The sequence below is a fragment of the Dryobates pubescens genome, chromosome 8, assembly GCF_014839835.1.
Source record: "Dryobates pubescens isolate bDryPub1 chromosome 8, bDryPub1.pri, whole genome shotgun sequence".
In the NCBI taxonomy this organism is placed as follows: domain Eukaryota; kingdom Metazoa; phylum Chordata; class Aves; order Piciformes; family Picidae; genus Dryobates; species Dryobates pubescens.
This window is the reverse complement of record NC_071619.1, coordinates 3,507,596-3,521,489: the sequence shown is the minus strand read 5'-3', so window position 1 is coordinate 3,521,489 and position 13,894 is coordinate 3,507,596. Positions and strand designations below refer to the sequence as shown.

General features: G+C 41.1%; 1 protein-coding gene across 1 annotated transcript in view; it reads right to left on the bottom strand.

Annotated features, from left to right (window-relative positions):
* The window catches only part of RAB11FIP2 (RAB11 family interacting protein 2), a 38,360-nt gene that overhangs the window by 12,728 nt on the left and 11,738 nt on the right, over positions 1–13,894 (bottom strand). Inside the window, exons 2-3 of the mRNA XM_009909422.2 lie at positions 11,848–12,290; positions 10,687–11,149 (exon numbers count right to left, since the gene is read on the bottom strand). Coding sequence (XP_009907724.2) covers positions 10,687–11,149; positions 11,848–12,290 — 906 coding nt within the window. The remainder of the gene's footprint in view (positions 1–10,686; positions 11,150–11,847; positions 12,291–13,894) is intronic.

Below are 13,894 nucleotides of genomic sequence, written 5' to 3'. Positions count from 1 at the left end.
AATCATCCTCATGGCTCTGTGCTAGACTCCCTCAAGCAGCTCACTGTGTTTCTTGAACTGAGGGGCCCAGAACTGGACACAATATTCCAGATGCAGACTCAGCAGTGCAGAGTAGAGAGGGAGGAGAACCACTCTTGACCTACTGGCCACAGCCCTTCTAAATCCACCCCAGAATGGCATTGGCCTTCTTGGCCACAAGAGCACATTGCCAGCTCATGGTCATCCTTCCATCCACCAGGACCCCCAGGTCCCTTTTGCCTTCACTGCTCTCCAGCAGGTCAGTCCCCATCCTGTACTGGTGCATGGAGTTGTTCCTTCCCAGGCGCAAGATTCTACCCTTGCCCTTGCTGAACTTCATCAAATTTCTCCCTGCCCAGCTCTCCAGCCTGGCCAAGTCTCACTGAGTGGCAGCACAACCTTGTGGTGTGACAGCCACTCCCCCAGCTTGGTGTCATCAGCAAACTTGGTGACAGTGCCCTCTGTGCCCTAATCCAGGTCATCGATGAATATATTGAACAGTGCTGGTCCCAGTAGTGACCCCTGAGGCACTCCACTGGACTCCACTACTTTTCCTGTTTAAATACAGAGCTACATGAAACCTACTTTTGATCTTCATAACACCTTCTTGTTATGAGGTAGTTAAACACTTAACACTGCATGCTGGTTATTTGCAGTTTGTATAGAAACTTCAGCACAGTAGAATTGAGCTTAGGATTGCATCACAAGCTCAAGTTTGTGACTGGAGCTTGTAATTGTGTCTTTTGATGTTTAATGGTAGTTAAAAATTCAAACACTGGGTCTAGTGGCTGCTTAAATATTTAGCTTCCAAATGCCTAGAGATTAAAAAAGGTTTAAAAAAAACCAAAAACCAAAACCCAGTCTTTCCTGCAACTGATTTAAACATTTTAGTGCCTGAACCATTTACTCTGACAACATAATGAATGGGCATCAAGCTCCTAAATTATGCTGTATGGAAAGCATATTTTTCTGAAGGCCCACAGGCTTTTCACTTATCTTTTGCTATTAGTTGCATCAGTTACAAGATTGTTGCCCTGTATACCATTGGAAATGAAACCCAGGATATTTACACTAATCATTACTACTCAAAATATTTAAAGTTTCCACGTCAACTTGACATCCTGCAAAACATCCACCATGCCAATAAGCTCAGTGTGAGCTCTCAGGCTTTTTTTCCCCCTTTCATTATTACTATTCCTACTTCTCAGTCTTTGGACTGATTCTTATTACAGTCCTTTGGATCCTCACAAGACATACCAAACCCTAGAAATATCAGGATGCAATTTCAGTTATGACCAATGCACTAGAAAAACCAAAATAAATGAACAAAATCAGATACAGCAAATGAAATGCAGGAACTTAGCTTTCCCTGGAATATTATTAGCCTGCTGTGCCTGGCGATGCAGCCATCACTTTGCACTCTGGGAAGGAATGACTGTCATGTCTGGCAGCTAAGCAAGGATGGAGTAAGCATACTGCCATTTATTTCCCCATCAGATTCTGGGGAACATCACTTAAGACACTTCACTCCATAAATTGTCTTGCTGTCAAGCTGTGCTCCAAGGCCTTCTGGAGTTTGTGCAACCTCAGGAGGACACAAAAAGAGTATCAGGTTTTGCTGCTATCACTCCATTTCCTTACTATTACTACAAAATCACTTGCCAAGAGTTAATGAACTGGACCAACTCCCCCCCCCCAAACTTTGAATGCAAGACACACTGTTCTTGCACATCACTCTCAAGCAGTACAGGACAGGGGTGGCCCTGAGGGAAAGCAGCTGCACGGAGAAAGACCTTGGAGTCCTAGTGGACAGCAAGTTCTCCATGGGACAGCAATGTGTCCTTGCAGCCAAGAGATGCATCAAGAAAAGCGTGGCCAGCAGGTCTAGGGAGGTTCTTCTCCCCCTCTACTCTGCCCTGCTGAGACCACACCTAGAATAGTGTGTCCAGTTTGGGCCTCCCCAGTTCAAAAGAGACAGCGACCTGTTGGAGAGAGTCCAAGGAAGAGCCATGAGGATGATTAGGGGACTTGAGCATCTCCCCTGTGCAGAGAGACCAGGAGCCCTGGGGTTGTTTAGTCTGGAGAGGAGAAAACTGAGAGGGGATCTGATCAACATGTATAAGTATCTGAGGGGTGGGTGTCAAGTGGAGAGGGTAAGCTCTTTTTGGTGGTGCACAGTAATAAGACAAGGAACAATGGGTACAAACTTGAACATAGAAGATTCCACCTCAACACAAACTTCTTTACAGTGAGAGTGATGGAGCACTGGAACAGGCTGCTCATGGAGGTTGTGGAGTTTCCTTCTCTGGACATATTCAAAATTCACCTGGATGCATTTCTGTGTGGACTACCCTACATGATCCTGCTTTGGCAGGGGGGTTGGACTGGATGATCTCTGGAGGTCCCTTCCAACCTCTAATGTACTGTGATACTACCTGCATTTTGAGAACTGACACAGATGTGGATCTGCAATAGGCTGGTGACCAACTCTGAGGTGCCTGACACTGCTGGAGACAGATCAGGAGTAGCAGAGGCATACAGAGCTGCATTTATGAGCTCTACCAGAATGCTAACCTTCTCCTTCCCAAAATAAAAGCCTCTTAAAACAATGGCACTTGTACTTGCATGCCACCAGGAGTATTACTCCTATTCATCTCTTGCTCTGACTTACAAGCCATTCTAAAATGGAAAAAAAGCAGCTTACACAGGGTACTGAGCTGAATTTGAATTTAAAGTTCCTGGAAACAAACAACAACAGTTTTGCAGAAAAAGTTTGTATTTTAAAGCATTTCCTAGGCAGGTGTGCTACAGCTGAAAGGAAAAGAAAAGGAATGTTTTATTCTCAAGAGACCACAAAGAGCTATTGTATTCAAAGTTGTGCCAGCACCTGCTCTAGAAGACCCTATGAGCAGGGGGCTATAAGTCAACAAAAAATAAACTAAAATGAAGTAAAATAAAATAAACTAAAATGAAGGGAGAGGGGAGAGGGGAGAGAGGGGAGAGAGGGGAGAGAGGGGAGAGAGGGGAGAGAGGGGAGAGAGGGGAGAGAGGGGAGAGAGGGGAGAGAGGGGAGAGAGGGGAGAGAGGGGAGAGAGGGGAGAGAGGGGAGAGAGGGGAGAGAGGGGAGAGAGGGGAGAGAGGGGAGAGAGGGGAGAGAGGGGAGAGAGGGGAGAGAGGGGAGAGAGGGGAGAGAGGGGAGAGAGGGGAGAGAGGGGAGAGAGGGGAGAGAGGGGAGAGAGGGGAGAGAGGGGAGAGAGGGGAGAGAGGGGAGAGAGGGGAGAGAGGGGAGAGAGGGGAAAAGATCAAACAACCCTAAAGTAAAATTTCCAGCACCATTTTAGAATGCTTAAAAAAAACTAGCACTAATTGTTAGTACTTATGATGAAAGGGGGGAGGGGGGAAACCCAAACCAACACCACAAAACCCGCAACAGTAAAAGAGTTCATCAATTTTACCTGGCTTCTGCATTTCATATAAAGAAACTGGATGTAACTATTTAATTGTTAAAAAATCAAAAGAAAAAGAAAATAGAAGAGGCAGTGCATTGCCCCCTTGGGATAGATAATAAGCCTCATGCATCCACTCAAAAAAAAAAAGAGATTTCACATGCCCTAATGTGCACCAGCAGACAATGAAAGCTTAAAAAGTAATCTTGTCATGCAGCCAGCAGGATGAACTTCCAAAACAATGCTGCTAAAACAGACAACTAATTAGGAGTAAGTGATTGCTTGTGAAGAGTCTGCAAAACTCAAGATAAATACTAAGCATTTCTACAGTATCTCTCCAGGAACTGATTGCTCCAAAGCACCCTGGAAATATCCCAAATACTGTGACCACTGCTTTGTAGTAGCTTTGCAGAAGGTTTCATTGCTCTGTCATCACATGCAGTGATCTTCCTGGATCAGATGATAACAACAGTCCCGGCAGGACAAGCTAAAAATCTTTGCAGGGCTTCTGCTTGGTTTATTCTTCCCCATTACCAATCACATACTCCTAAATACATCTGTTTGGTTGCAATGATGTTCTACTGACAGCTTTGCCACACTAGATTAAGAAACAAATTAATTAATTCTTTGTCATAGCCTACTGATATTCTACCTAGACTATAATCACAGTTGACTAGAGACAAGTATAGTCAGATTTAAATAGAGAACTGGACAAAGTCCTTTCATTTCAAGAAAAGCAATGCAGAAGTAGCCTGCTCTTAAAATGAGACATGCTAATACTGACAAGGGAAATAAAATTCCCCAAATAGCATCACTCACCTGATGTCATTTTTTGACTAACTGAACCTACATGGACATTGAAGTGCTGCAAGAGATTTTATTACCCCAGCAAGCAGAGTAAGAGTTGTTAGAGATCAACATTTCTGAACTGGGCATACAAAAATTAACTGTACACTGGAGAAGGATGAATAGAATTAATCAGGTTGGAAAAGACCTTTGAGATCATCAAGTCCAACCTATCACCCAACACCATCTAATCAACTAAACCATGGCACCAAGCACCCCATCCAGTTTCTTCCTAAACACCTCCAGTGATGGTGACTCCACCACCTCCCTGGGCAGCACATCCCAATGGCCAATCTCTCATTCTGGGAAGAACTTCTTCCTAACATCCAGCCTAAACCTCCCCTGGCACAGCTTAAGACTGTGCCCTCTTGTTCTGTACTTGTTCTGTACTTGGTAAAGAGATATTCATCCATTAGAACCCTTTGCTCTGAGCAGGCAGCTTCTGGGATTCACTCTGATGGAGCTGTGGCCAGCAGCTACATGAATCTGGTACAGCATATGTTAACAGGTGAGAGTGAAAACATTTAAGTCACTTAGCTTTGACAATGTTGAAAGCATTGCACTAATACCTTATCTTCATTGTGGTTTCAGCTAACAGGTTTTACTTCACCACTGCTGTTGACCACAGCCAGGCAGCTGCTCTACCGACACAGCTCAACTGACAAGCAGTAAGGCAGCAAGGCAGAGGGACACCATGATTTCATAAAAGCTGCTTTTCTAACTCATTGACCCCCCACCCATACAAAAGTTTAATATCTGCTGAAATGTAACAGGCATCAGCTGCTCTTTGGACTCAACAGCTCCATGTGATCTGAGCACATCTCAGTTATCAAGAGCCTCATGGTTTCAGGGCAACTCCCTTGTTTGGTTTTTTCCCAACTCTAATAACAAACGCATCAAAATTGCTTATTTCAACATTGCTTATTTCAAACACTGCATCCACTGGGAAAGATAAATCTGCAGGCAGTGATTTGTCTGGAGCAGGCAGCACTGGAATGGCAGACAGCTCTGATGGCTACGTGTGATGACAGCATGGGGGAGAGAGACTGAAGAAAATAACCAGATTCAGGAATGACAGACAAAGGAGCAAGATGCACAGGAGATGTGCTTAAGGGCTGGCTTGGGTTGGGCTTTTTTGAGTTACAGGCCACAAAAAAGGCTGAAGCAGTAAAGCAACACAGAGCAAAAATGAAATGATACCTAACTAATGTTATAAATATGAGCATTATTCATAACTATTACAATGAATCCTCCTAAGCCACATTCCTTTCCCCTCCACTATTCCACGTTTCTTAGATGTGGCACTGCGGGACCTGGTTTGGTGGTGGACTTGGCAGGGTTAGGTTAAGGGTTGGATTCAATGAGGTCTTCTCCAACATTAACAATTCTGTGATTCCATATTTATTGCTAGAGGCAATGTGTAACTAGCATGTAGGTACAAGCTTTATCTCCTTGAACAATACTTAGGTCATGAAAGTGCTACATTAAAAGGTTTTTTTAATGCATGGCTCCCTGTATACAGCCATGCAGACACAGACACACACTCAGATTGTTTGTGTCTAGGCTATTATCCATAGAAGGCTTCTTAGAAATCTCCCAAACACCTATCAATTCAGTTTCCAGATCTGGAATTTGATCAGGCTAGTAACAACCTGTCAGCTTTAAATATTGGACTATTTGTTTCCCTGTGTCCAGTGCCTAAGATCTTGTTAATTACCTAAACTCTCTTTCTGTAGGTCTTGTTAATTACCTGTCTCCTGTCTCGGAGGACCTTGTTAATGACTTGTACAATCTCTCTAAAAAGGTCCTAATAACACATTAAAATTAAAGATGCTTTTCTTTTAGCACTTGTCAAGTGGTGTAAATTGAGAAATTTTCACATCAGTTTATTAGCCTACTGTAGTGTATTCTCCCAAACACAAACAATTGCAGAGAAAGGATGCACAAGGCTTGGGCACAGCACAAAACAATCTTTGTTTGCCAGGAGCACCCTTCATTTCTTTAACTGTGTTCAACACACAGTTAAGATTTGTGTGATAATACACAAATCCACGTGGCTCCCAACTGCAAATTAGCCTCCAGAGAGCCAGGAGGAGAGCAGTAATTGCTAAGAATGAAAGCCATTTAACACAACATTAGGTAAAAGTTTCAAAGCAGTAGGTTAGGAAGTACCAAGACAAAACTTCTACTGGTAAATGCTGGCTAAAATACCAGATGTACTGTATGCTTTAATTTGTTTCACTGGCTGCATGATGGAAACCCTCTGAAACTAAGAGATTTTGTGGTATTTACAAAAGCAGTGCTTCTTGTTTTACTATGATAGCATTTTGATATTGTCAAGAAATCCGCTCATAAATAGCTGCATTACATCTGCAGCAGACAATAACACTTCCCCAATCTTAACACTTATCTAAAACTGTGATACCATAGCTGTAACAGTCTTAATACTAATTTATCCACTCAGGATTTTCAAGAGGTAAGAAAACATCATTCCCATTTTACAGATCAGGAGCAGGGAGACTTAAGTGGTTCAGCCAAAACCACAGAGCAAGCTTTTGCCAGAGCTGAGATTAATAGAAATTAGAGGTCCACAGTTTGTGATTTCCTGACATCTAGCATTATACACAAACCAAGAAGGTCTTGTTTTGCTTGTCCAACATCCTTCTCAAACCTCCTTGAAATAAAAAAGAACCACTAGTAATAAAAATAAATAACAATTTGCAAACAATCCTGGGATTTTTCTTGCTTTTAAGAAAAAAAAGGGTCCTGAAAACTGCTGAGCCACTACTATTTTTTCCTGTATCAGCAACTGAAAGATTTATGCCTCTCCACTATTTCAATTAATAAATAAGAGTAATTAGTGACAGAGCATGCATACAGCCAGTTAGGACTTAATGATTGCTTGGGTGAAGGGCTACAGAGCAACTCTGATCTGCAACTCATCTAGGAGGCAGTTAGTGATGTCCTGCACATCACTACTGCTCAATCAACATTACCAACAATCAATTAGGATGGACTAAAGCCTGACTCAAAGCCTCACCAAAGCCACTGAAAAGCTTCCCATTAACTTTAGAGACACATGTGCACTGGTGCTAAGAACCTGACCTTCACACTCTGCACATGAAGGAGTGGGGTGAGGTCATTTTCTTGGAGGGTGGGGGAAGAGGATTGCTGTGGAGCTTTTTTTTCTTCCACTTTGCACAATTTCCAGCCTGGTGCTATGGACTAAACACCCTTCTGAGGCTACAGTGTGCTTTTGCAATACCTCTTCCAGTTGAGTTGCATCAGACAGGAATGCAACTCTCAAGCCCCAGGACTGTTCCATCCATTTGAACAAGAGTTTAGCTAAGTCGGTTAAAAGGGAGATCCACCTGCAAAGCAGGCTCCTGATCTGCACTGGAACATGCATTTTGCACATACCCCTTAATAGAAAGACTAGAGAAGAGCAGATTTAGATTGGATGTTGAGAACAAGTTCTTTACCATGAGGGCAGTGGAACACTAGAACAGGCTGTCCATGAAGCTAATTGAGGCCCCATCCCTGGAGATATTCAAGGTGAGGCTTGACAAGGCTCTGGGCAACCTCATCTAGTTGAGGATGTCCCTGCTGACAGCAGAGGAGGCTGGACTAGATGACCTCTGCAGGTCCCTTCCAACCCAGAACATTCAATGATAGTAGAGGCTGGTTTACTTGTGGAAATAGTTTCCACAAAAAAGAATTTACTAGCATGTTGAGTAAATACAAAGGAACTCAAAATCTAAATTCTCTGTGTATGCTTTCTGCATACTGAATTTATTACTCAACCTCAATTACTTTGTGCCCACAGATTTACACAATTCTTTCTTCACAGTATTACTAGTTTGAAAAACAGAAAATGGATTCTATTCTAACAAATCCTCTGGAGATAAAAGGTAAACTTACACTGTATACTTATTAAATATGCACATTTTGTATTAGTTTCTACTTCAAAAGAAAATCACTGTCCATGAGACACACTTGAAAGAAAGTGAACTTATTCTAAGAGATTCTCACAGAACATCATGTTGAAATGAACATCATGCTGAAATGTACAAAAATTGAGAGCTGCTAGAATTATTGCATGCTAGAAACACAGAACTGCTTCAGTAAAGACCTTTAAGATCATCATGTCTAACTGTTACCTGCCAAGGCTGGTGCCAAACCATGTCCCTCAGCACCAGTCTCTTCCTCTTTTAAACACCTCCAGGGATGGTGATTCAACCACCTCCTGGGGCCATTGCAGTGTTTGAGAACCTTTTCAGTGAAGAACTTTGTTCTAATATCTAAGCCTCCCCTCCTGCAACTTGAGGCCATTTTTGCTTCTCCTATCACTTGTTACTAGGTATTATTCCCTAACAGCTGTCTTACAGAGAAGGTCACAATGTTTACTCTTTTCTGCATTTTGAAAATAACAGACTATGTGTTTGTCTTATCAAAAGTTTCTGTTTACATAAAAGTCAAGAACTAGTAAAAGAGACTCATACAATGAAGAGGAACAAATGACTACAGTCCTTCTGAATGGGCACTGTGATGAGCTTTTTAATTACAAAATAAAGGGAGGAAAAAAAGTCTGTCGTGATTACTGTTAAAGATTTATATTTATCAAGATCTGCTGCATTCAAGAACTTCAAAAAGATTTCACTACTTATAGCTGGCATCTGCCTGAATACATTTTTTCATTTAAAAAAATATAAATGCTATGTAATTTTAATTGTTATTTAAATTACTTCTCTTTAAAGGAGCTTATTTAAATGGAAGTTTAACTTCTGACAAAGCAAGCTATATCCTAACCTTACTCTAATCTAAAGAAATCCTTTATTGAATAAATAATATTCTAAGACACTGCCTGTAAACATGTTATTTAAGACACTGGGATCTGACTTGACTCATAGAAGACTCTGAGAAGACGATGCATTGAAGCCTGTGAGAGCTTCTAGCAACTGAATCTTTTCCCTAGCAGTTCCATTTCAGTTCATTTACCTAATCCACATCAGTAGTTTTGTCGAGAAAATTGTAAGTTTAAATCAGGAGTGCAGGGATTCTAACCTAGGAATAAATCTGAGCTGGCATAGGAAAGACCAACCTGTTCTAAAATCTTAAAGAGCAAGACAACAATGCATTTTATTTTTTACCATGTCATTAACTAAGAAATTAACAGGCAGGGGTAAAGCAAATTTGTTAGAACCATGTTTTCCACTTTAAATAATGATTTATTTCACCACCTTGGAACTCCACTTTAATGTCAAATTAAATTCATAACGAATTTAAGTCATTTAATAGAAATGAATCATTACCTTGGGAAAAAAAAAGAGAGACTGTTCTTGGACTGTTAATTTCTGGCATTTATATACAGGGGGGAAAAAAGGGAGAATGTAAATGAATGCAATTTAGGAAATTATAGTTATCTGTTTGGAACAGTATGTGTGTGTGTGTATATTTTCCTCTCTGGAAAAAAAAAAAGCCAGATGTAGGATACCTCTTTTTTTTTTTTTCTTCAAGGAAAATGAGTTCAGTGAGGATAGCCAAAAATTACATATGCATATATATATATAAATGAATTATTTAAATCAAAGTTTCTTATCAGTCCCTGTAACTTAATTCACTCTGCTCAGCACTAAGTGCTGCCTCGTGCAACAGCTTCAATATACAGGAGCTCAGCAAAGGTGCAGCGAGCTCAGTGAATTCAATGGTTAGAGAATTCATGGTAGGTGCCCAGGTGGGTGCTGCCATTTAGAAACAGATCAGTTTTCACAGAATCACAGAGTTCCAGGGGCTGGAAGGGACCTTGAAAGCTCATCCAGTCCAACCCCCCTTGCAGAGCAGGATCACCTACACCAGATTACACAGGAACGCATCCAGGCAGGTTTTTAATATCTCCAGAGAGGGAGCTATTCAACTCTAGTGATTCAACATATGAAATCTAAATCCATTCCACCCCCCCAGGATGATGACATCTATAGGATTTGTTTCCATTAGTCACATTTCTTGCAACTTTTTATTCATTCTGTTTCATCTGGCCTGTAAACTTGAGCCCCTCCCCTCAAAAACTTGACTTAGGGCATGGTAATAATTAGCAAAAATTTCAATGAAAGCAGAAGACTGTCAGGAAGAGCCCATTCTGAAGCACAAAATAAAAGGTCCTCCTGAAACCCAAATACCCAAGAACATCCACAGCACATATTAATAATACAAATGTCACTCCCAAATGAAGTAGGGAAAGATCAAACTACACATAAAGCTCGTAACTTTTACTTAGAAACAGATAAGCAATGATACAAAGATTGTGCTCCCCAGTGCTTCACATTTTCATTTATATAACATGTTCAAGATAGTAGATGGAAATAGAGCAAAAGCCTACCTTGAAGATGGTAACATGCTTGTAGGCTTGAAGTTTGTCAGAAACGGATTAGTCGACTCGTAATCAAAACTCTCCTGATGAGTCTCACCGAGCGCACCAGGCGATTTCAAGTCAGTAGAGCTCTCTGATCCCCCATTGCTGAGTTTATCTGACCTCTTGCTATCTTTTTTGCCAGTCACTCTTTCAAAAAGACTAACTTTCTCTTTCTTCTCTTTCTTAGTTTCTTTTCTGATGTCGACAGGTTTGGAAAAGAGACCTACGTTTGGATCCCATGTGGCTGGGCTCTCTTCAAACGGATTCTTCTGTCTTGGCAGTGTAGCAAATTTCTGGGGTAACGAAGCACTCACGTTGGTAAATGGGTCATTTTGTGCTTCAAGTGCAGCTCCATCAACTGTGCTGTCAAGCTGGCTCATTTTAGAAGTATCAACACTTAATGTCCTTCTATGTGGAGATTTTAGACCCCCTGCAAACAATCTGTCGTTAGTATATCATCAACGAGACACTGCACCCATAGCTCATGGCGTGCAGACAACCCGCTGCAGCTCAGCTCTGCAAGCTTTGCAGTTGAGTCCCCCCTCAAAACGCTGCTGAGTAACTAAGCTATTGAAACAAAAATTAACTGCTGTGGCCTTGACTTTGGGGTCCAGAACTGTTTATGGATAGATACTACAGCAAATTTTTGTTTCCTGGGTGAAAAGTTCCTAAAGATGACAGCTGTGACTAGCGTGCCATTCCAGAAACAGGCAGCAGTCTACTGCTGCACGATGAACAATGCAGAGCGTTTTCAGCTCTCTGTATAAATCAAGTTTAGAACTTTGCTGACAGTTTTCAACTTTTTAAACTTCTGAGTTTTCACAAGATGCTGTTTTGCCTAGAGTTCCCTTCAGAATGCATGGGTTCAATAGAACATACTCTAAAATAAGGACACAAGAATAAAAATGTTAAATAGAAATGTTAAGTTACCACACCACTGTAAGTTATTTCTTATGCTCAGAGGGGGCAATTATAAGCTACCAGCAACTAAGTGGGGAAAAAAAATAAGCAGTAACTTCTTAACTTTTTGGCCCTGTAATTGCTTTATAAACTAAAGAAACACGGGGCGGGGTTTGAATGCTCTAATAGCAGTGAGCTGCAATTATAATGGTCAGGAGTTTTACTTACCACCTTCATCAACCGAACCAAAAGATTCTAGCTGACGCCTGAAGAGATGAGAGTAGCCAACTGTGCTGGACTTCATTTTGTCTGAGGAGACATGAGTTCCTGTTAAGTCTGACATTGAATGAGCTGAGGAGAGCCTCTGAGGTCCCAAGAGGAAAGGTTTTTTTGGTTTTGATTTCATTTGTACTTCACCACTACAGAGCTCTACGTTTGCATCGGGTATGTGAGTACTTGGGATGATTGCAGAGGATGTATCCAAAAACGTCCCATCAGGCTTTCGACCCTTCATTTTGTCTTTTAGCTTAGCAAAAGGAGATTTGGTTTTGTCCTTCATTGACAAGTCAAACATGCTTGCTGTCATATTATTCCTCATAAACTGAATATTGACCTTTATTTCTCCTCTGTCTTTAGTTCTCTTCCCTTGCTTGGACTCTAGGTGAAACCACCTTGAAGGAGAAAAAGAGCAAGTTAAGTTGTGTTTCCTGGAGGTCAGTCATTAAAGTCTGGTTAGATGGTTAATAAAATCTGGCTGGTATCATTAAAAATTTGAAAACCAAATTCCATACCAACAATTAAAACATTCCTGTACTGAAATACTTTCTTTGTGTGCCTATATTTGGTTTTGAAGAGAAAATGTAAGAATTATGCAGCATTCATCTGTTTGGGAAACTGAACATCAACTCTGTGGAAGCTTATTAAACTTCATCAAAGCTAACAGGCTCACATTTGTCTACAAGGCAGGATCTGTATCTAATGTTAATTGTAAATGCAAATATATTTCCTTTTGCTATTTAAAAGGGCACTTGGTATTTTTCAAGTGCCCTTTATTTAGCAGTGATGTGTATCACTCAGATGCATAATATGTGGCAAATAGTTCATGTAGTAACCTTTCTCCTTTGATTTTGCTCAGGTTTATACACTAGCATCTTTTCCCTCTGTCCATTCCTTCAAAGCATTAAGATTTATGTCAACTGCATTAGTGTTGATGAAGAAATAAACATCTGAGACCACTGAGCAGTCAAGCACCATTTCAGTTCTGCAACTGCAGCCCCTGCTGATGTTGCTGGTGACTGCACAAGCACCAGTGGTAGAGTTGCGAGCACGTAGGTGCACCTAACAGCCATCCCTGTTGCAGGTCACTAGTAGGATTAACTTGAGAAATATTTCCACTTTGGAAACTTTGGAACCATAACATAAACACTCACTCCATGAAAAGATATCAAAGGTGTGAGCACCTGTTCCAAAAAGCCAAGTGTGCTTCTTTGCTAGGGCCAGCAAAGGCTTTGTCATTATCAGTATGACACTTGGATTGCCTAATGCGATCCTCAGTCCCATGGGAGCATCTGCAGAATGATGGCTCTGTCTTCCCTCCACAGCTTCACCATAATGAATGATCAACAGTCCTTTCTCCACACCAACAACAGTAGCCTTCTGCTATTTCAGAATGACTCAAGGACACATTTCAGATCCTCCATCTCCAAAGAAGTGCTCAAACCCCACCGTCAGAAGTGCATGCCTCACATACCAGCATTACAGTGCACTACCATGATGAAGTAACTTTTGAACTGGAGAGTAAGCGATTAAATTGCCTCTCAGCAGAGATGCAAAATTGATTAGGCAGTTATACATAAATGATTCAATAATGCCAAATATAGCAAACAAGGTCAGAAAGGGAAAAATAACCCTCAATTCCCTTTCAGATTTCATACAAAGTTTTTGAAGGTGACAGCTGAAGTCAAATTTTTAGGCAGAGATACTATGTTTTGAGTTGAGAAGATACTTCTGTAAGTGACCTGACAAAGAAATAATAAAAGGATAAAGAGAATTATGCATGGGGTTCTGTTGCTGTTTCTGTTGTTGCTTTGTGATGTCCAAAAGGTTTTATGTCCCGTACCAGATCAGAATAATTAAGAAGCATCACATCTTCTCTGTCCTGGCACTGAACAACATGAATCCAGATCAGCAGATCCAGAATGAAACTATTAGGAAGAAAGGTTTTCTTCTGTTGTGAGGTAACTTCATTTATGTACTTTAAATGAAAAGCAAAACC